This window comes from Hyla sarda, chromosome 4 (genome assembly GCF_029499605.1).
Source record: "Hyla sarda isolate aHylSar1 chromosome 4, aHylSar1.hap1, whole genome shotgun sequence".
In the NCBI taxonomy this organism is placed as follows: domain Eukaryota; kingdom Metazoa; phylum Chordata; class Amphibia; order Anura; family Hylidae; genus Hyla; species Hyla sarda.
In genome coordinates, this window is record NC_079192.1 from 383,330,116 (window position 1) to 383,353,573 (window position 23,458).

The 23,458-nt window shown below is 40.8% G+C and overlaps 1 protein-coding gene across 12 annotated transcripts in view; it reads left to right on the plus strand.

Annotated features, from left to right (window-relative positions):
* The window catches only part of FLT4 (fms related receptor tyrosine kinase 4), a 350,628-nt gene that overhangs the window by 312,142 nt on the left and 15,028 nt on the right, over nucleotides 1–23,458 (plus strand). For all 12 annotated transcript variants that reach the window (XM_056516978.1, XM_056516982.1, XM_056516985.1 and 9 more), the window contains 11 exons: nucleotides 1,617–1,725; nucleotides 3,595–3,954; nucleotides 4,337–4,483; nucleotides 6,198–6,329; nucleotides 8,192–8,298; nucleotides 10,440–10,575; nucleotides 12,015–12,119; nucleotides 12,223–12,336; nucleotides 19,158–19,246; nucleotides 19,453–19,597; nucleotides 22,552–22,646. In XM_056516978.1, the coding sequence (XP_056372953.1) occupies nucleotides 1,617–1,725; nucleotides 3,595–3,954; nucleotides 4,337–4,483; nucleotides 6,198–6,329; nucleotides 8,192–8,298; nucleotides 10,440–10,575; nucleotides 12,015–12,119; nucleotides 12,223–12,336; nucleotides 19,158–19,246; nucleotides 19,453–19,597; nucleotides 22,552–22,646 (1,539 nt within the window). The remainder of the gene's footprint in view (nucleotides 1–1,616; nucleotides 1,726–3,594; nucleotides 3,955–4,336; nucleotides 4,484–6,197; nucleotides 6,330–8,191; nucleotides 8,299–10,439; nucleotides 10,576–12,014; nucleotides 12,120–12,222; nucleotides 12,337–19,157; nucleotides 19,247–19,452; nucleotides 19,598–22,551; nucleotides 22,647–23,458) is intronic.

Consider the following 23,458-nt stretch of genomic DNA (forward strand, 5'->3'; position numbering starts at 1 on the left):
CAAAATTAGACCGAAAACACCAACATTTAGCAGACAAAACCAGTTTCCTATTTCCTCATCCTTTCCTGTTTTCAGACCACTCCTGCAGGTTACAATTTTCCTGTTTTTCGTCACACATCTGTTCCCTTCGGAGAAGGACAATCTGCTGAGAGGACTGTGTTAACATCTCCTCTTAATTTTAAGGAAATAGTTCCCAATTATTGCATCATGACCAAAATGTATATGTCACCTTGCCAGGCTTGTTGTGGTGTAAAAATGTGATCATATTGTTAGACTTATCATGTCAAGAGAATATGAGATAATTTCACAAGGGCCTGATATATATATATATATATATATATATATATATATATACAAAACAAAAAAAGGCAACAGCACTCCCATAAGGTGCAAAAAATGTTGGTCTTTATTCACACAAACGGGAGTGCTGTTGCCTTTTTGTTTTGTCTACGTTGGAAGGATCTGTGACCAGGATCTAGCAACTAATTACACCCCACCAACTTCTATGCACTGGAGTGCTGCTCTCTTTCGATTTATATGTGTATATATATATATATATATATATATATATATATGTGTGTGTGTGTGTGTGTGTGTGTGTGTGTGCTTGTGTATATATATATATATATATATATATATATATATTTAACATAACAAAAGAGAGTTGGTACCGTGTTAGCTGTAGAAATGCAGGAGATAAGTGGAGTAAGGTTGATGCCTTTGTTGGCTAATTCCTTTTATAGATTGCAAGCTTTCAGAACGACTCTTTTAAATACATATCCAACAGGCATAGTTACAAATTGAAAGCAGATCAGATTAACCCAGTGTAGAATATAGTCAGTGGTGTATTAGGCCAGGTACACACTACGGAATTTCCAACCGGAATTCATATTAGGAATATAGGTCGAAAATTCTGGTGTAGCAGAATCTCATTGCGGTCATTGGGATTCCGCTGCACAGTGCACACTATGGAAATTAATTGTCAGCCATTCCTGTGCTGAAGTTCTGCCACCAAAAGTATACATTTTGTTTATTCTTCAGGTGGAATCTGCTCAGCAGACAACGTTGTCTATGGGATGGCATTGGCAATGGCATAGAATGGCATATCATTCTATGGGTGACAGAGAGGCAAGGGATGCAAACCATTAGGTACATGTCACAGTCATCTAGTAATGAGAATCTCCAGTATAGTGAACAGATCGGACATACATGTATCTTAGGATAAATCGGTTCAGAGATAACTTAAAGGACATCTATAGTACAAAACAACTTAAGTTAATTTATAGATCGCGCGGGGATCTTCGGCACAGGGCCGCAGCAATATACAGGAAAGGGGGCGTTCCGTCCCCGCATGAAGCAGCGGACGACACGCGGCTTTCTGCTGGGGATGAAAATTCACTTCCTGCAGACTGCCGCGGCCCCATCCAGGAGATCCCAGAGGGCCCCAGCCCTCAGACCCCCCACGATCTATAACTTATCCCCTATCCTTTGTATAGGGGATAAGTTATTTTGTAAGAGTACCCCTTTAAGGAAGAACACATAAGTATATTAGGACATTAGCGATTGACATTGCATTTTATGTAGATTGTTTTCTTTTTCTTTTTTCATATTTCCAGACTGTAAGCAAGATGGTGATACAAAAAGCCAATTTATCTATAATGTATAAATGTACAGCTTCCAACAAAGCCGGCAGAGATGAGAGACTTGTATACTTTTATGTGACAAGTAAGTGACTGCAGCTACTGTTAGAATATTGGAATATATGTATATACTTAATAAATATGATAGATATAGAATTGTGGATAGAAGAACAGATTTGCTGCAGCACATGAAAGTAGTGACAAGTGGTTTATTTCATTCCAATTGCTACGTTTCAGCCGCACATGCGGCCTTTTTTGCTTGAAAACTACTTGAACTACTTTTGTGTGCTGAAGCAAATCTGTTCTTCTAGCATTACGGACCCGGGACCTGGGACCTTCTGCTGCGTGCACCCACTTCTTCATATTTTTGAGGTGCAGCCCACCCTGTGCTTTCTATAGAATTGTAGATAGATAGGTAAAGAAAAAATCACAACAGCACTCAAGCGAAAAAATGATGATGTACAATGGATGGGTGCAGGCAACTGAAATTAATCAAGTCCACCAATTCTTCTGCATCAATAAAAAATAAAGCCAGTGCAGCACTCCATAAAGTGAAAAAAGGAAAAGTTATTCCATCAAAGAAATGTGTGAGAGCAGCAACGTTTCAATCCTCTCCAGGATTTTTCTCAAGGATCTTTCTCTGGCTTGAGAAAGATCCTGGAGAGGATTGAAACGTTGCTGCTCTCACACATTTCTTTGATGGAATAAATTTTCATTTTTTCACTTTATGGAGTGCTGCACTGGCTTTATTTCTTATTGATGCAGAAGAATTGGTGGACTTGATTCATTTCAGTTGCCTGCACCCATTTTTATAGATAGTTAGCACCTTATACGTTGGTCTTCTGGGCGGATGTGCTGCTTATTAGGATTTCTAGATAGATAGATAGATAGATAGATAGATAGATAGATAGATAGATAGATAGATAGATAGATAGATACTAGATAGATAGATACTAGATAGATAGATACTAGATAGATACTAGATAGATACTAGATAGATACTAGATAGATAAATAGATACTAGATAGATAGATAGATAGATAGATACTAGATAGATAGATAGATAGATAGAAAGATACTAGATAGATAGATAGATACTAGATAGATACTAGATAGATACTCGATAGATACTAGATAGATACTAGATAGATAGATAGATAGATACTAGATAGATAGATAGATACTAGATAGATAGATAGATAGATAGATACTAGATAGATAGATAGATAGATAGAAAGATACTAGATAAATAGATAGATACTAGATAGATAGATAGATAGATAGATAGATACTAGATAGATACTAGATAGATAGATAGATAGATAGATAGATAATAGATATGAGATAGATAGATAATAGATATGAGATAGATAGATAGATACTAGATAGATAAATAACAGATATGAGATAGATAGGAGATAGATAGATAATAGATATGAGATAGATAGATAGATAGATAGATAAATAAATAACAGATATGAGATAGATAGATATGAGATAGAAAGATACTAGATAGATAGATATGAGATAGAAAGATACTAGATAGATAGATATGAGATAGATAGATACTAGATAGATAGATAGATAGATACTAGATAGATAGATAGATTTTAGCTAGATAAATATTCCTTTTTGCAATGTATCACCACCAATGAATGTGTTAACAACTGTCCGGGCATTCTGGGAGTTGTAGATTTACAACATCTGTAGGTCCACAGTTTAAAGACCACTAATATACAGTATCATATACTGTACTGCAAATAAAGCGCCCTCTAGTGGCAAACACCATGGACACTGTATAAAAAACTGCAGGCTATTTATCCTTTGCCTTTTACCTCCAGTGAGATAATGCTAATAAATAAAGCCATGACTCCTTTGGACAGTGTTTATATACTCCTCTCCTCCAGAATGTTTGACTAGACTCCATCTGTATAACAAACACAATTCTTTTTAGCAATTCCAGATGGCTTTGCGATTGATCCTGAGCCCTCGAAGGAACCGATAGAGGGTCAGAACCTCAGTCTGAGCTGCCATTCAGACAAATACACTTACGAGAACATGCAGTGGTACCGACTGAACCTTAACGCATTAAATGGCGCAGAGGGAAACCCGCTCGTATTAGAATGTAAAAACGTGCATCAGTATGCCGACCGCATGGAAGGAACAGTGCAGCATGAAGAAGGGTCAAGTAATGCAACTCTGATACTCAACATCCCCAACCTGTCCATAAAAGATGAAGGGGCCTATGTCTGCGAAGTGCAAAACCGTAAAACTCGCGAGAAGCATTGTCAGAAGAAGTATATATCAGTGCTTGGTGAGTAAGAGGATCAACGTTACGTTCAGTGTTTTTTCTTTTTCCAGGGAGGAAAGAGTTAAGTGGGGCATGGTGCTATTCCACAGAAGGGGACTTATTCTGTGATCAGCAGCTACGTGCGTGAAGCAGTAGATAATGACTATGGCTGACTTAATATTTAAGGTGTCCTCCAGTCAAAATGTTCTTTTGATGTGTCATAGACCAACATGGATCCCATTGGTGAAGAGGGTTGTATTTTTGCAACAGCTGGAGGCACACTGGTTGGAAAACACTGTATTAGAGGGTCAATTTTATATACTATGTTACTATAAGGAATGCACACATACATATAGTTACAGGACTTAATGAGAACTTCATATAGCCTACTATTTCTCCTTTGTAGCACAGGAAGCCCCATATTTTCGCTTTAACCTGACAGACAAGATGGTGAATGTCAGTGACTCCATGGTGATGCAATGTGAAGCAGACGGGGCCCCCAGCCCTAGCATCCTTTGGTATAAAGACAGCAAGTTAGTGGCAGAAGTATCAGGTATGACACAATAAAAAATGAATTACTGGTTCCAAAGAACACTTCTCTCTCTGGGGGGCTTGTTGTGTCCTTGATTTACAGTTTGTGTAATGTTTCATTTCTCCTGTTGGGGCACTGCAGGGAAACCGAACAATTAATTACTGCTGATCGCTGGGGGTCAATCTGTGATCAACTTATAGTAAAGGAGTAAAGAGACCTTTCTAACAAATCAACTTTGTCCAATCCTTTCAAGATCAGAGAGCAAGTCAGATTGTTAGGAAGACATCCGTGTGAGTTCTGCAGGGTAGCTCCTGTTCACCTCAATGGGAGCTGCTCTGCAGTAACCCGGTGCCCCCACTGCAATCAATGTACAGAGCTGAGGCTTCCGCCACCTGTACATTGTTTATTTTCTGAGGATAGGTCATCAATATTCTTTGGCTGGAAAGCTCCCTTTAAAGACATTATTAGTACCTATTTAAGAAATGCAGGACTAACCTTCATCACAAACTGTAAATTATATGTATTGTCATATGGAAACTGAGAAGTAGTGAAAGAAATTGAATGGGTGTCATAAAGGAGATATTTTGCACAGCTAAGCATTAAAGGGGCATTCCGAATAACACAACTTAACCCCTATCCTGTGGATGGGGGATGAGTGTCTGATCGTTGGGTGTTCGACCTTGCATGTAGGCATTAAAATCATCATTATCGACTGCTCATTACCCTGTGCATCCAACAACGATGAAATTAAAGGGCCCCACAAATCATTAAGCGATCGTTCGTGCAGCCCAGCTACAATTGATTGACCAATATGAAGGCTCCTTAAAGGGGTACTCTGCCCACAGACACCTTATTCCTTATCCAAAGTGCCGCCCCGTGCACCTGTGCTGTACCCAGCATTCTAAACAGTATGTTTAGAACGCTGGGTTTGGGTAACCTGAAATGTGATGTCACGCCACGTCCCCTCCATTCATGTCAATGGAACGCCCATTATGCCAATCCCCCCTCCATTCATGTCTATGGGATGTGATGGCCGTCATGCCCCCTCCCATAGACAATGGCTGGGGCGTGGTGTCACGTCTCTGGCCGCCCATACTGTTTAGAATGTCGGGTGTGTCACGGGTGCTGCATGGAGATCGTGGGGGGTCCCAGCGGTGGGACCCTCACAATCAGACATCTTATCCCCTATCCTTTGGAAAGGGGATAAGATGCCTGTGGGCGGAGTAACCCTTTAAATGTTCACTGATTAATCAGCACTTGTTAGGCCAGGTTCACATTGAGAAATTTGGCCCAAAAATTCCAAGTGCAGCCCGCGCCGACTGAATCAGTTGACACCAGGACCACGCATACAATGACGTCCTCATAGATTGCAGTGAATTCCAGAAGGATCCTGCCAAAAGAATGAGCAAGATTATTCTTTCATTGGCAGAATTTCAGCTGCAAAACGACTGGCGCTGAAATTCCATAGTGTGCATTGTACACTGGAATCCCTAAATGGGGGTTATGCCATTTTACTTGCATTAAATCAATAGGCTCCATTTTAATAAGGCTATTGTGAAGGTCCCTTTGGATGACGACTTGAAAGGTTGAGGTGGGCCCTATGCAGCCTTAATACTAGTTATATGGCTACACTGACACTAAAATTATTGAATAAATGCATTTTGTATGAGTTATTTTGTTCTGGCCAAAATATAATGTTTTGTCTAATGTGTATTTAACATTATTTCTCACATAGGAATAGTACTGGGAAACCAGAATCACACACTGAGCATTCAGCGAGTCCGGGAAGAAGACGCTGGTATATATCTCTGCACCGCATGCAACGAGAAGGGATGTGCAAATTCATCCGCTGTTGTCTCCGTTGAAGGTGTTACTTAAAAGTCCAGTTTTATTGGACAAATTTTACTATTTCCTAAACAGTTTCTAGAATGTTTATCTGTATCATAGAGCATGCATACAAATACTTTCTATTATTAACTGAGCTGGGATTGTATCTGCAGGGGTCTTACTTTACATGCATGACATTGGCATAGACTGAGAACTGGACTGAATACACTTAAAGGGGTACTCCAGTGGAATTTAATTTTTATTTTTTTCAAATAGACTGGTGCCAGGAAGTTAAACAGATTTGTAAATGACTTCTATTTAAAAATCTTAATCCTTCCAGTACTTATCAGCTGCTGTATGCTCCACAGGAAGTTGTATTTTTTTCTGGAGTTCTTTTCTGTCTGACTACAGTGCTCTCTGCGGACACCTTTGTTCGTATCAGGAACTGTCCAGAGAACAAGCAAATCCCCATAACAAACCTCTCCTGCTTTGGACAGTTACTGATATGGACAGAGGTGGCAGCAGAGAGCACTGTGGTCAGACAAAAAAGAATTCCAGAAAGAAATACAACTTCCTCTGTAGTATACAGCAGTTGATAAGTACTGGAAGGATTACGATTTCTAATTAGAAGTAATTTACAAATCTGTTTAGTTTTCTGGCACCAGTTGATTTGAAAAAATATGTTTTCCACCTGAGTACCCCTTTAACCTGTTAAGGACCAAGGCCATAAACTTACGCCCCTAGTCCCGCTCCCGTGATATAACGCGGGGTTACACGGTTACACTGATCGCGGTGTCGCGCCCTATTAACCCTTTAGCCTAAAAGTGAAAGTAAAATGTGCCGGTTAGCTCAGGGAGCTGTCCGGGATCGCCGCGGCATCCCGAACAGCTGTAGCACAGGAGGAGGTCTCTTACCTTCCTTCCTGCAGTCCAATCGCCGAATGAATGCTCAAGCCTGAGATCCAGGCTTGAGCATTCAATCACCGAAAACACTGATTGATGCATTCCTATGGAGATGCATCAATCAGTGGTTAAGATCAGTACATGCAATGTTATAGCCCCCCCTAGGCTTAGATGGCATAAGAAAAGTGTAAAAAAAATCATTAAGCCTTTCAATGATCCCTTCCCCTAATAAAAGTTTGAATCACCCGGCATTTCCAAGATTAAAAAAAAAACAGTGTAAATAAAAATAAACATATGTGGTATAGTCGCGTGCGGAAATGTCGGAATTATAAAAATATACTGCTTTTTAAACCGCAAGTTCAATGGTTTACGCGCAAAAAAATTCCAAAGTCCAAAATAGCGTATTTTTGGTCACTTTTTATATCATGAAAAGATGAATAAAAAGCGATCAAAAAGTCCGATCAATGCAAAAATGGTACCGACAAAAACTTCAGATCACGGTGCAAAATATGAGCCCTCATGGAAAAATTAAAAAGTTATAGGGCTCAGAAAATGACAATTTTAAACGTATAAATTTTCCTGCATGTATTTATAATTTTTTTTCAGTAGTAATACAAAATCAAACCTATACAAGTAGGGTATCATTTTAACCGTATGGACCTACAGAATAATGATAAGGTGTAATTTGTACTACGTAGAAACGGAAGCCCCCAAAAGTTACAAAATGGCATTTTTTTTTTAATTTTGTCGCACAATGGGTAGATTTTTGGGTACAATGACTCATGTTATTACAAAGTAGAATTGGTGGCGCAAAAAATACGCCATAATACAGATTTTTAGGTGCAAAATTGAAAGAGTTATGATTTTTTAAAGGTAAGGAGGAAAAAACAAAAGTGCAAAAAACGAAAAACACCTAGTCCTTAAGGGGTTAAAACTTTCATAGACCCATACAAATTCAATGGTATACCTATTAACAGAAGTTTTATGTCCCTTGATCCAGGAGTGGATGACAAAACCAATGTTGAGATTGTGATTCTCATTGGCACTGGAGTGATAGCGGTTTTCTTCTGGATCCTCCTCATCCTCATCTTCTGTAACATTAAAAGGGTAAGTGGTTGACATACTGTAGACCCATGCAGTAGGGGAAATAATTGAAATGCCAAATTGGTTTGCGCCAAATGTGGTATTCTTTTCATGATGCACCAAAATTTGCACCACTTTTCATCCAACACATTATTATGGTCTGAAAGTGCGACTCCCGGACAAAAAGTACTTTAAAATTTGGTATATTTAAAATGTTGCCTTTCACTATTGGTGCATATTCTAGTGCATTGTTTACCAAGTTTAACTTGGGTGGATTGACAGCTTTTGGCATAGATGTGCCCAATTGTGTAAATCTTTTTTTACAACTTACCCACTTTCATTTATATGTAGCCACACATGGGACAGACAGCCAGACGGCCCAATATTTTTAATTTAATCCCCCAGTGTCTTGCAATTGTTTATAAGACAGAGGTCCTATAAGACAGAGGCCCTGAACACAGTCCTCAGGACCCACCAACAGTCTAGGATTAAAAATTTTCCCTGTACTATTCCGATGGAGAACTTAAAAAAAACACAATGTTGGTGGTTCTTAACGGGTACCTCTCATCAAAAAAACTTTTGATATATTATAGATTAATGTATGCAGAATAACTTTACAATTGCATGTTATTAAAAAATATGCTTCTTTCTATTTAATTTTCCACTTTGAAGAAATGACCACTAGGGGTCTCCCTACCAGTCCTGGCAGCAAGCATTTCAGACTCATGCTGGAGTCCTAAACACTACGAGCTGCCAGTCTGCTTTGTTCACAAAGGAGAACACTCAGAGCTGCCAGCCTGCTTTGTTCACAGCCTGTTTGGCTGTGAACAAAGCAGGCTGGCAGCTCTGAGTGTTTAGGACTCCAGCATGAGTCAGAAATGCTTGCTGACAGGACTGATCGGGAAAAATACAATAGAAAGAAGCATATTTTTCATTAACATGCTATTGGAAAGTTATTCAACATTCATTAATCTAAAATATATCAAAAGTTTATTTGATGAGAGGTACCCTTTAAGGACTGGGTTGGGGGTGAACACTGCTATAGGATATAAACATGACAAAGATGCCACCAAAAGGGTTCCACTTGAAAAGGTTTTTACCAGCTATACTACTGGAGTCAAATCTTTTTGTCAAGCAAAAGTACTAGCAAGAACATAGGCTGCAAATGTGGCTATTTGTGTCTAACCTATAAGTGATCTGACCGTGCTATTATTGTTATTCTGCTTCTATGATGGAGCAGAGAAATGCATAACGGTAAACAGCACTGGCCTTAAAGGGGTACTCCAGTGAAAAACTGTTTTTTTTTTTTTATTTAAATCAACTGGTGCCAGAAAGTTAAACAGATTTGTAAATTACTTCTATTAAAAAATCTTAATCCTTCCTGTACTTATTAGCTGCTAAATACTACAGTGGAAATTATTTTCATTTTGAGACAAAGAGCTGTCTGCTGACATCATGAGCACAGTGCTCTCTGCTGACACCTCTGTCCATTTTAGGAAATGTCCAGAACAGCATATGTTTGCTATGGGGATTTCCTTTTACTCTGGACAGTTCCTAAAATGGACAGAGATGTCAGCAGAGAGCACTGTGCTCATGGTGTCAGCAGAGAGCTCTGTGTTTCAAACGGAAAAGAATTTCCACTGTAGTATTCAGCAGCTCTTTTCTGTCTGACCACAGTGCTCTCTGCTAACACCTCTGTCCATATCAGTAACTGTCCAAAGCAGGAGAGGTTTGCTATGGGGATTTGCTTGTACTCTGGACAGTTCCTGATACAAACAGAGGTGTCCGCAGAGAGCACTGTGGTCGGACAGAAAAGAACTCCAGAAAAAAATACAACTTCCTGTGGAGCATACAGCAGATGATAAGTACAGGAAGGATAAAGATTTTTTAATAGAAATAATTTACAAATCTGTTTAACTTTCTGGCACCAGTTGATTTAAAAAAAAAAAGTTTTTCACCGGAGTAACCCTTTACACCTACTGTTCTGAAAAACACTCAAAGGCAGTTAGGATATGCGTAGAGTAGTATTTTTGCAGAAACTGGAAAAAAAAACTGCAAAATCACTACTTTGAGTGCATTTTGAGAATTAAGGTTTCTAATTTACTAAGGACTTTATTAGAATCTCCTGTGTAACAATATACAAAATTCGTTTTTTGACTCTTCAGCCCAGCCATAGTGAGATAAAGACTGGATACCTTTCCATCATCATGGATCCTGGTGAAGTGCCTTTGGACGAACAGTGTGAATACCTCCCTTATGACTCAAGCAAGTGGGAGTTTCCCCGAGACAGACTGAGACTTGGTAAGACGGCTAACTATGGCCTACATATGACCCAGTATATAACTCTACTGGGCTCAATGCAAGGATGATGGCAAAATGCAAAAAAAAATATTAAAATGTATAAATCTCACAATCTATATGTAACGATAAATTCGAATTTACAATTCAATACATTATTCAAGGACCTGCATATATCGCCGCAAAAAAATGGCAATCATTTTACTTTAACATTGTACTATACAGGTGAAACTCGAAAAATTACGGTAGAATATCATGCAAAAGTTCATTGTATTTCATTAATGCAACTTAAAAGGAAAGTAAGCATGAAGTTCTCCAAAATCTCTGTTACGCCGAGCGCTCCGGGTCCCCGCTCCTCCCCGGAGCGCTCACGGCGTCTCTCTCCCTGCAGCGCCCCGGTCAGTCCCGCTGACCGGGAGCGCTGCACTGTCATGGCCGTTGGGGATGCGATTCGCACAGCGGGACGCGCCCGCTCGCGAATCGCATCCCAGGTCACTTACCTGTCCCGGTCCCCGGCTGTCATGCTCTGGCGCGCGCGGCTCCGCTCTCTAGGGCGCGCGCGCGCCAGCTCTCTTGATTTAAAGGGCCAGTGCACCAATGATGGTGCCTGGCCCAATCTTCCCAATTAGCTTGTTTAGTTTCCACCTGTGCACTCCCTACTTATACCTCACTTCCCCTGCACTCCCTTGCCGGATCTTGTTGCCCTTGTGCCTAGTGAAAGCGTTCCCTTGTTTGTTCCTAGCCCGTGTTCCAGACCTCCTGCCGTTGCCCCTGACTACGACCCTTGCTGCCTGCCCTGACCTTCTGCTACGTCCGACCTTGCTCTTGCCTTATCCCTTGTACCATGCCTATCTCAGCAGTCAGAGAGGTTGAGCCGTACGTCCGACCTTGCTCTTGCCTTATCCCTTGTACCATGCCTATCTCAGCAGTCAGAGAGGTTGAGCCGTTGCCGGTGGATACGACCTGGTTGCTACCGCCGCTGCAAGACCAACCCGCTTTGCGGCGGGCTCTGGTGAAAACCAGTAGCTACTTAGAACCGGTCCACCGACACGGTCCTCGCCAAACCCTCTCTGACACAGAGGATCCACCTCCAGCCTGCCGATCCGTGACAATCTCCTGGTAGACGGATGCGTTGACCCTGGATTTAATGAAGCACAGTGGACCAACACCAGCAGATGACATGGCTCCCCAGATCATAGTAAATGGGGGGGATTTGGGGTTTTCATGAGCTGTAAGCCATAATCATCACAATTATGACAAATCACGGCTTGAACTATCTTGCTCTGCATTTAATGACTCTCTCTCATATATTAGTTTCACCTTTTAAGTTGCATTACTGAAGTAAATAAACTTTGCACGTTATTCACATTTTTTGAGTTTCACCTGTATGTGTTTAGGTTTACATGTATTTTTTGTGCCTACTGATCTCCATTTTACTCCAGGTAAAGTCCTAGGACATGGCGCCTTTGGTAAAGTGGTAGAGGCTTCAGCTTTTGGCATCAGTAAGAGCAGCAGTTGCGAGACAGTGGCAGTGAAGATGTTAAAAGGTATGGTACTTGAAATGCACATTTATTTAAAAAAAAATACATAGTCTTCTGTCATCTAGATATACATTTATTATACATACTCAGTTGACTTTATTTGTTTCAGAGGGTTCTACCGCCAGTGAACACAAAGCTTTGATGTCAGAACTGAAAATTCTCATTCACATTGGCAACCACCTCAACGTAGTCAACTTACTAGGAGCTTGTACCAAACCCAATGGTAAGTACTTGTTCTGAGATGTTCAACCTCATATGGCGGGTCTGTAGATTATCACTGAAACCAGAAACATACATGGATGGATCATGGTATACCACGCCCGAGTTTAGACAGGGAGGATTAGATGCAAGACTTCACTCATTACTTGACAGGGGGTGATGGCATTAAAGTGTACCTGTTGTTAGCAAAAACTTTTTTTTATAATGTAGATAATACCAATATATGTATATTTTTTTAGTTATAAACATTGGTTAAAAAATTTGTATATTTTTGGGTGAAAAAATGCTGTCTCTTCAGCTATTGCCTGTGTGTCTTTGTGAGGAGAGCAATTACAGGAAGTGTGGATGGGACGAGCGGGGCTCTGTGCAGGCTCCTGGCTTGTCAATCATCCAGCTGTGTGAGCGGGAGCATGTCACAGAGCCTCATTGCACAGATCCCCGCTTGTCCTCAGTGAACAGAGCCCTGCTTGTCCTCAGTGTACAGAGCCCTGCTTGTCCTCAGTGCACAGAGCCCTGCTTGTCCTCAGAGCACACAGCCCTGCTTGTCCTCAGAGCACAGAGCCCTGCTTGTCCTCAGAGCACAGAGCTCTGCTTGTCCTCAGAGCACAGAGCCCTGCTTGTCCTCAGTGCACAGAGCCCTGCTTGTCCTCAGTGCACAGAGCCCTGTATGTCCTCAGTGCACAGAGCCCTGCTTGTCCTCAGTGTACAGAGCCCTGCATGTCATCAGTGTACAGAGCCCTGCTTGTCCTCAGTGTACAGAGCCCCGCTTGTCTTCACTGCACAGAGCCCTGCTTGTCCTCAGTTCACAGAGCCCTGCTTGTCCTCAGTGCACAGAGCCCTGCTTCTCCTAAGTGTACAGAGCCCTGCTTGTCCTTACTGCACAGAGCCCTGCTTATCCTCAGTGTACAGAGCCCTGCTTGTCTTCAGTGTACAGAGACCTGATTGTTCTCAGTGTACAGAGCCCTGCTTGTCATCATTGCACAGAGCCTTGCTTGTCCTCAGTGTACAGAACCCTGCTTGACCTCAGTGTAAAGAGCCCTGCTTGTCCTCAGTGTACAGATCCCTGATTGTCCTCAGTGTGTAGAGCCCTGCTTGTCCTCACTGCACAGAGCCCTGCTTGTCCTCAGTGTACAGAGCCCTGCTTGTCCTCAGTGTACAGAGCCCTGCTTGTCCTCACTGCACAGAGCCCTGCTTGTCCTCAGTGTACAGAACCCTGCTTGTCCTCAGTGTACAGAGCCCTGCTTGTCCTCAGTATACAGAGCCCTGCTTGTCCTCAGTGCACAGAGCCCTGCTTGTCCTCACTGCACAGAGCCCTGCTTGTCCTCACTGCACAGAGCCCTGCTTGTACACCCACAAGTCCTGTATTTGGTCTCCTCACAGAGACACACAGACAATAGCTGTAGGGACAAAAATATACACATTTTTTTTTACCAATGTATATTACAAATATACATATAATGTTATTTTCTACATTATATAAAAAAGGTGTTGCTAATGACAAGTAGACTTTAAAGGAGTTTTCTGGGAGATCTTTATTGATATCATTTTGACATATGCCACATAGTTTGTTTTTTTTTTCAACCTTATGAACAATGTAACTATGCTCAGGATAGGGCATCAATATCAGATCAGTGGAGCGCTGCCACATGGCACCACCGTTAGTCAGCTATTTGCCTGAGCCTTAGTGCCCGCATACAGAGAAGAAAGCCAAAAGTAGACAGCGCCATACGTTGTGTAGTGGCAGTGCTGGGTTACTGCAGCTCTGCTCCGATTACAGTAAACAGGAGCTAAGCTGCAATAATCCAGCAAGAACACTGCACAATATATGAAGCCGTCTGGTCTATTCTTTGTATATGCGGGCACCACAGCTCCGGGTGTCAGCACCCTACCAATATAATATTGATGACCTACCTTAAATACAGGCCATCAATAAATTTTGCCCAGAAAACCGCCTTAAGCCTCCATATTTGTCAGCCATTAAGGCAATTACTGTCAGCCAAAGCTGTGTATCCATGATATTAATGGTGAGTAGTAGCAAGGATCCATGTATGACTTATTCCCCACATCTCCATAGTTCTGCTTCTGCTTTCAAATTACTGCTTGACCTGAGCATAGAATGTGGCACCCATAGCCATTATATGACGGACTGCCTTGTCTCTGTGCCAGCTTCAATTTGCTGTCAGATTTATAATGTGTTCACAGAAGCTGCATTCTGGGAATTCCTAAGATAAGGCAGATAAAGTACAGGACTGAGTATCATCAAACACATAGCAATGTAAGACCAGGGAGTGAAATTTTACTTGTTTTTACTGCAAGCTATCAATGTTTCATCAAATTTGATTCTGTTGAATTACGTAGGTGTCGCCGTACAGTACACGAATGAAGGAAATGGTTTGGTTGGTGGAATTGTGTAAACAGCTGTATTTCCTTCAGATTAGGTGTTATATGACAATATAGGCCTTAATACACTTATTCCATGGATAACAGGCAATGCGATAACAGTGGGGTTACTATAGGACAGTATGATAACATGTGAATGACAATAGGGCAACACAATAACAGGGGTATTAATAATTGGGTACACTATGACTCCAGGCAATACGATAATAGGCGGGTGACAAATTGGGTACTATATTACCACAGGCATTCAAATAACAGGGAGTTACTATAGATTAATATGATAACAGGTGAGTGACAACATGGCAATACGACAACTGGGTAATTACTAGAAGGCAATAACACAACAGGGGGTTACTATAGGGTAATATGATAAAATGCAAGGGCAATACCATAACAGGGGACTACTAATTGGGTACTATATTACTACAGGCAATACGATTATGGGGGTTACTAATTTAGTACTATATTACTACAGACAATCGAATAACAGGGAGTTACCATAGGGCAATATAATAACAGGTGAGTGACGATAGGGCAATACGATAACGGGGGGACTATTAATTTGGTACTGCATTACTACAGGCAATCGAATGGCAGGGGGTAACTATAGGGCAATATGATAACAATGGGATTATAGGTTGGAAACTCTATTACTGCAGGCACCTCAATAATTGGAGGTTACTAAAGCGGACTCGATCTGGCCCACCTGGGACCAGGTTGATACCCTAGTGGGCCCCTGAATAGCACTGAGACCGGTTTCTGCATTTTGCTTCAATTTGCACAAAATTGTGGCAAAAAAACAGTGGTTTTGTGCAAATCGTGGTACTGGAGGGCAGTAATCTCCTACATACAGTACAGACCAAAAGTTTGGACACACCTTCTGATTCAGAGTTTTCTTTATTTTCATGACTATGAAAATTGTAGATTCACACTGAAGGCATCAAAACTGTAAATTAACACATGTGGAATTATATACATAACAAAAAAGTGTGAAACAACTGAAAATATGTCATATTCTATGTTCTTCAAATTAGCCATCTTTTGCTTTGATTACTGCTTTGCACACTCATTCTCTTGATGAGCTTCAAGAGGTAGTCACCTGAAATGGTCTTCTAACAGTCTTGAAGGAGTTCCCAGAGATGCTTAGCACTTGTTGGCCCTTTTGCCTTCACTCTGCGGTCCAGCTCACCCCAAACTATCTCGATTGGGTTCAGGTCCGGTGACTGTGGAGGCCAGGTCATCTGGTGCAGCCCCCCATCACTCTCATTCTTGGTCAGATAGCCCTTACACAGCCTGGAGGTGTGTTTGGGGTCCCTGTCCTGTTGAAAAATAAATGATGGTCCAACTAAACGCAAACCGGATGGAATAGCATGCCGCTGCAAGATGCTGTGGTAGCCATGCTGGTTCAGTATGCCTTCAATTTTGAATAACAGTGTCACCAGCAAAGCACCCACCCCCCCACCATCACACCTCCTCCTCCACATCAGCACACCTGTGAAGTGAAAACCATTTCAGGTGACTACCTCTTGAATCTCAACAAGAGAATGCCAAGAGTGTGCAAAGCAGTAATCAAAGCAAAATGTGGCTACTTTGAAGAACCTAGAATATGACATTTTCAGTTGTTTCACACTTTTTTGTTATGTCTATAATTCCACATGTCTTAATTCATAGTTTTGATGCCTTCAGTGTGAATCTACAATTTTCATAGTCATGAAAATAAAGAAAACTCTGAATGAGAAGGTGTGTCCAAACTTTTGGTCTGTACTGTATGTTTCTCCAACTGTACCAAAACTATAACACCCAGCATGCTGCCATGAAAGACTTGTCTATGGAGTCATCTCAAGAACCAGCGTCCAAGTGCAACTGCACCTCTGCACCCGCTAAATTTATTATGCCCCTGGACTCTAAAAAGGAACTACTAAATATTAGTGATAAGAATGAGTGTAATTCCTTAACTAGATGGCACTATCAATTCACACAAATCGGCCTTATGATTTATTTTTTTCAAACTTTTCATTGTGGTGTAACTTTTTTTTTTTATATATTAACATTCCTAAAAAAATATTTGGTGTAAGCTGTGAGTCACCATCAAACTATTGCAGGATGGAAAATGACCATTCTGCCTCCGAACAACTCTTCAGAGTGAATGGCTCACGTTGTGAGGAGTGTGGCATTGTGCTCATATTTAGCGCGTTAGTCATCACTGACTATTGAGATGGAACATTTATGCTGCAAACATAAGCAGATAAAGAGAGGCAGCTGCGTATGATAACTCCCCCCTAACTCAATCATTGTTCTCTGCATCTCAAGAAGAATGAAAATGTTCCACAGGAGATGTCTATTGTATTTGTCCATGATATAATGTCATCGAACTGACTGGATTAGAACTGCAGGTACACGGCATGAGCAAAAGTTTTAAAGTACTTGAGTCATGAAACGTTAATGGAAAGAGTTTTTGGAGTATGCAATCCAGCTTTACTTTACCTTTCATGTTCTTCCATTCTATTAATATAGTAGAAACATACTTAGGTAGAGGGAAGGCCAAAAGAGTCCTGTACTATTGAACTGTGAATTGTCACAGCATTTAGTAAATTGTTTCACTACATTGGTTCCTTGCCTTTTATATATTTGGCTGCATACAAACTATGTATAATTTTTATAAAATCATTTTACCCCATTAGGAAATAATCGCAATAAATAGAAAACCAAAAAGTAACTTTTTGAGGTTTATGATGCTGTAGTATAAGGCACTACTCTTCCTCCACTCTTTTTCTTGGCTGCCTATTGCGACTATTATGGGCTGATATATGTATATAAAGCTACAGTGGCTCCTAATTACATGAACAGGAGCTGTATACAGATCTGCCCTCCATGGCGGCAACAATAAGCCAGGATTATGCAGGTAGTTGTCTGGAGGAACAGAGGAACAGTGCTCTGTTTCACAGAAAATCCCGTAATATTTGATAGATGAGGGTCCTAATGTCTATAGTGAAAGATCCCTTTAAGACATAAACTATTGTATCCTTTAGGCTCCCCACAGATGGGCATATTGCATTTGTATTTTTGTGTCTGTATGTGTATCATTCGGACTGCAGGTCTAATGACCTAAACTGGTGATTAATTTGTGTGAAACCAGCCTATCATAATGAAAATATTCCCAAAAAATCAGGATTTCTGATTATAATAAAAAGAACAACTGCAATGTAATTTTATTCCTTATTTATACCTTTTACTTTCAGTTCTTAGACCTACGTAAGGTTCCCATTTTAAGATGGTTCTTTAGCTTTTTTGACCTAACAAGAAGTTAGTTGTTGGCTGCTTGACCAAAAGTTGTTTAACCTACCACCATGAAGATTCACACTTGAGGGAAAGTTGGAAGGTTTCCATACCCAAAAGTTGAAGACTATAGGCAGAGAAAAAGAGCAGAGCTTCCCATAGGGTGATATTGTAGGGTGATGCAAGAATTATTACATTAAATAAAACTGCTCACCTTTAGTTGTTGTGTTTTCCAAGACACAACAACTTATAGCGCATAAGGGTTTAGATCTCTGTGGTGCGGCCTCCCGGTTGTCGGTGTCACGGGTCCTCCGGGCCGATGTAGTAAATAGCTGGTGTATAGGAGAAAATTCTGGGTACCTGGCGCGATCCACTAGGGAAGGATTTAGTCCACACGGATGGTATTAAGAAGTTTGTTTATTGACCAAAGGCACAGACGCGTTTCGAGGTGGCAACCTCTTTATCAATGTGAACATGGGTATTCAAAACAAAATGCAACAAACAACAGGGTACATTATATGTAATGAAAAAGAGCTAAATGACAATAAGGCACTATCACAAGGAGTCTTAAAGATTATATCAAGACATACCATTGTGAACTTTAGGGCACACTCCTTTAAAATGGTCAACCATATCCTCTCTAATAGCGTTGAGTTTGTCATAAAGCATGATGGAGTTGGTCCGGCCTGGGACAGTAGAAAAAGAAAGAACATGTTTTGTCCACTGAGAAGCAATATGGATATGTGCCACCCAAAATAGTTGCTGGGCAAGTTTAAAATAAAACCATAAGGCATTCAGGAGGGCTGAGGGGATCACATGGCATTTTACAATGTGTTTTAACTTAAATCAGAGAAACCAACCGGGCATTTGCCATACAGTTGATCTTTGGACTATTTATACATGAAAACATATTGGACCATCATGAGCATGCCTGAGAATTGTGACTCAACTGCATATGTCAGATCTAAAGAGATGTAGCAGGGTGACTGCCCAGCTTAGTACAGGATGTTTTACCTGCATATAATGAATCTGAAAATCTCAATCTCTATGTAGTATTTTATCATATGACATTGTGTAAGCAGAGCATGTATCATTCATAGACTGCATGTATCATTCATATAACACTGCACATCCTGTTTTCTGTTTTAGGACCACTCATGGTTATTGTGGAATTCTGCAAGTATGGCAACCTTTCCAATTACCTGAGGACCAAACGTGATGGATTTATTCCTTACCAGGTATGGAGTGTTTTCCTGTTTTCCTATTGCTCACATTATTCATCATATGATTTAGGCTCTATTATTTAAACTCTCTTCAATCCGCTTCCAAGCACTCTTTGTCATCTGTTTCACATTATGGAAATGGGAAGCAGGCTACTGACTGGCATGGGAAGAATAATGAAAGAAATACAATGACTGTTTTTACATTATTTTATCATTTACAGGAGAGATCACCACGATCCCGTAGCCAGGTCCGGTCAATGGTGGAAGCCGTCATAGCTGACAGGATGAGCAGAGAAGGGGTCAACGAAGGAGCCGTTTTTGGCAGGCTTCTGATAACCAAAATCCAGAGTCAAAAGACCACAGAATGTAAGGAACACATCCAATATCTTGTATTGTCAGAGCCAAGGACTCTACTTTATAAATTCCACCCTGTGAAAAGATGAATATTTAATGGAGCTATGTTTCCCGGTGCATGCAATGAAACCGGGTCTAGTATAGCTACTGTGGGTGACAATACTCAACTAGACTCAACTTGGAAGCATAATGTTAAAAGGCCACATTTTACATTGTTGAGACGATGGCTCCTCCAGTCTATGATTTAAAAAATATCAAAAGTTCTTATCTCTTTTGGACCTTGTCTACAATCGCACCTTATCTTATTGTCAGTATTATTGATCTGATCTACGGTGGGGCCTACCAAATAATGTCAGTATTATCTGATCTCGGTAGGACCCACCAAATATGTCAGTCTGATTGATCACACACGATGGTGACCCATGTGCGGACCTCCTTAAAGAGTACCTGTCATCAACTAAACTTTTCCTGATCCCCCTCCCCATCTGTCCCTTACTCTAACTATGCCTATCCCTGTGTTTATTGAGGTTTAAAACGCTGTGGAAATACCTTTTTTTTATCCCTCTTCATTAGCTTAGGAGCACTGTCTTTCTGAGGGATGGAAGGAGGTGGGTCCCGGCAGCCATGATGTCACATGAAGCCTGGCCGGGACTCTGCTTCTGCCAGTCTTCCTGTATGCTGCTCTCCCTCTGCAGCATTGTTTCCCAACCAGGGTACCTCCAGCTGTTGCAAAACTACAACTCCCAGCATGCCCAGACAGCCAACAGCTGTCCGGGGGAGGGATGGCAGCCTCTGTCTCTCTCTCTCTCCTGTGTCTCTCTGCACTAAAAAGTCAATGCTGAGAACCAGGGGCGGTAGGAGCAATTACAGAGGCAGTAATTAAGATGAATGTCAGGGGGGGGGGGCACAGAGCAGGGAGTGCAGTGAGATAATACAATGTATAAGATAACGTGTGGTGAGGGGCAGGGAGACCACAGAGCAGGGGGGAGAGGGAGGTGACTGGCCTCTGCTATATGAGAGGCATGTGCAGGCTTGTAGCTCACAGTGCTTCTCCAGGCTGGGAGCGAGTCCTGAGCTGAGAGTACTGAACTTCCTGTGGAAGGACCAGAGCCCTTTCAGCATTAGTCCTAAAAGCTGTACACTTACTATGAAAAGCATAGGAAGCTGCCTGCAGACCAGGCATAGAAGAGAGACCCCTAGTGGCCAAAAGTATAAAATGAAAAAACTGGTATAAATATTAATCTTTTTTAATGAAGATATAATACAATATGTCTTCATTAATGATTATGAACAACATATTAAAAGTTTTTGTTGATGACAGGTACTCTTTAAATTTGTGGGAGGAGATTATGCACGGTGAGACCACTATTCATATGTAAATCATTCCTGTGGGCAACTTCCTTAATAGAGGATTAGTTCCCCCCCACAGAATGACCCCCACATGAATGTTGTGTCATCATGACCTGCAGTCACCAGTAATTTAATATATGTGACCTTATGAACTTATCTATAATGCAATTTATATCTCTGGGTCTGACTATTTACCCAGAATATTTAAAAGCTCATTGAATTACGCTATGGTGGTATGCTTTGCAATATCATGAAATAACACACAGGTATTATTAACTATGCAGATTTATTGGTTATGAGTAATAAACAACATGAGTATATAAAGACAAAGGTTATACATATATGTATCTTAAATCAATATGACACATATAGAACATTATTTAAACGTTATTTAATATATAAGCGCAATGACTACATATATGAAGCGTTTAAAATAAGAAATGTTTAGAACGTTTATAGAAGCACGCTAAGTTTATGCAGATGGTAGCTATATAGAGGCTACAGAATTACAGTAGCTACAAGTGACTGTGTTATACACACATCAGTCACCACACGGTCAGCAAATCAAATCTATGGCAACATTCCCTAAGAGAATATTATACCAAGATAAATACAGAACGGGCATCCCCCCTACTCTTTAGATATAGGAAATACAAGTGACACAATCGTTAAGACTGTTGGGTGATATAAGTGACACAAACGTTAAGGAGCCCATCTGCCTAACCACACACAAAGGAACAACAATTTAGATACAGCATTAGATATATATATATATATATATATATATATATATATTTATATATATATAAAACGGTACTAAATTTGACAGGAGCTCCTATAAGTAACTTCGTGGATATATTTTTATTTATGACAAATAAGGTAGCGAAGGATTGGAAACTATGCTAAATGTCCACTAATGTTGATGCATTGATATGCATAGGCCATACCCCCTTTCTCTGCAAATGAAAGTTGGATGATCTATATACTAAACATGCTGCAATCTCTAAATGGAGATTTAACATATCTATTCTCTGTATCAATTGCCATAATGACATCCACGTCTTAACTCTGATTCTTACCATCTAAGAAGTTAACTTTAGTTACCAGTTGCATGTAACAAAGTAGCTATTGTATATAGAAACAATGAAGAAAGGAAGATACATAAAACTATGTTATACTTACCGAGTATTTATCCATGACACACAGCAGCACCTGGGACGGTCTCTCAGGGCCTTCATTTTGGCATGCTCTCCCCCTTGGGGCAGGTGGAGACGTTTTATTACCTCATGACATCTTCTGGTGTCCTCTGTTCCCATCAACCGCCTTTACTTCCTGTCCCCAGGTGCTTTTATGATCTCTTGCTGCCAATCAAGTAGACCTGATGTCAATCAAGTACGGACTTCTTAACCAATGGGAATAAGTGGCCTCCCCGGGACAGAGGATTTAATGTATTTTAAAGCTAATCTTTGAATGAAGCAGTTTAGGCTTCACACAAAGATGGCTTGTCAGAGGCAAAATGGAGTCTTATATGTTGGACTTAGCCCAATATGTCTGACATTATACGTGAATGATGCATCGTAAAGTAATAACTTCTTTTCCATGTGCTCTTCATACAGTGAAAGACTTGTGGCAGAGTCCTCTTACTATGGAAGATTTGATCTGCTACAGTTTCCAGGTGGCTCGTGGTATGGAGTTCTTATCATCCAGAAAGGTAAAAATACATTTTATTAGGAAGGAAATTATTATACAGATGTTAAGAAGTGCATCTCAATAGTGATATAATTGTCTTATTGTATCACTTTTGGCAAGTTTACCAGCAACAGTTCCCGACGAGAGTAGTTGTGTCTGATCATAAAATACACACAGTAAGTCGGCAGGGATCTATATGTCTTACAACAAGCCACGTTCAAGCTAATAAGTACTGCAGAGAACACCGAGTGCAACACATCCAAGTTGTTGCATCCAGTATGTCCTGCTAGGGTTGCTCCAGATCACTGGGCAGATATGACTGAACCTATACATTATGTGGACAATCTTTTAATCCTCTTAATTTACCCTAGCCCGAGCACTCGAGCATCATCGGAGCTCCCAAATGAATAGCACCCGTGCCGTCTAGTGGTAGATGAGACAGTGTCCCATTCCGGAGATCGCCCGTGCCAGGGGGGGATGGCTGGTCCTGCTTGTAAAAAGGTTTCAGCAGTGCATTCTGGGGGAAGCAGTATCTCGAGACAGTTCTATTATGTATGGCCTACAAATGAGGTTCTAGTTTTGAAAAAGAAAATCCAATCCCCTAATTCATCACCTCCATCTATTAGTCAGAGAGGAAAGCTACTACAAACAGCGCCTTTTGCTCTGGAGGACCTGATGTGTCCATGGATTTTATACATTCTATTCATAAAAAATTGTGTAATACTTATTTTTCCCTCCGGAGGCACTGCAGGGATTGAACACTTTCTGCCTGGTTTCCATATACCATAAATTACATCTGATCGCTGAGGGTTCCAGCAGCAGGACACCATGTGG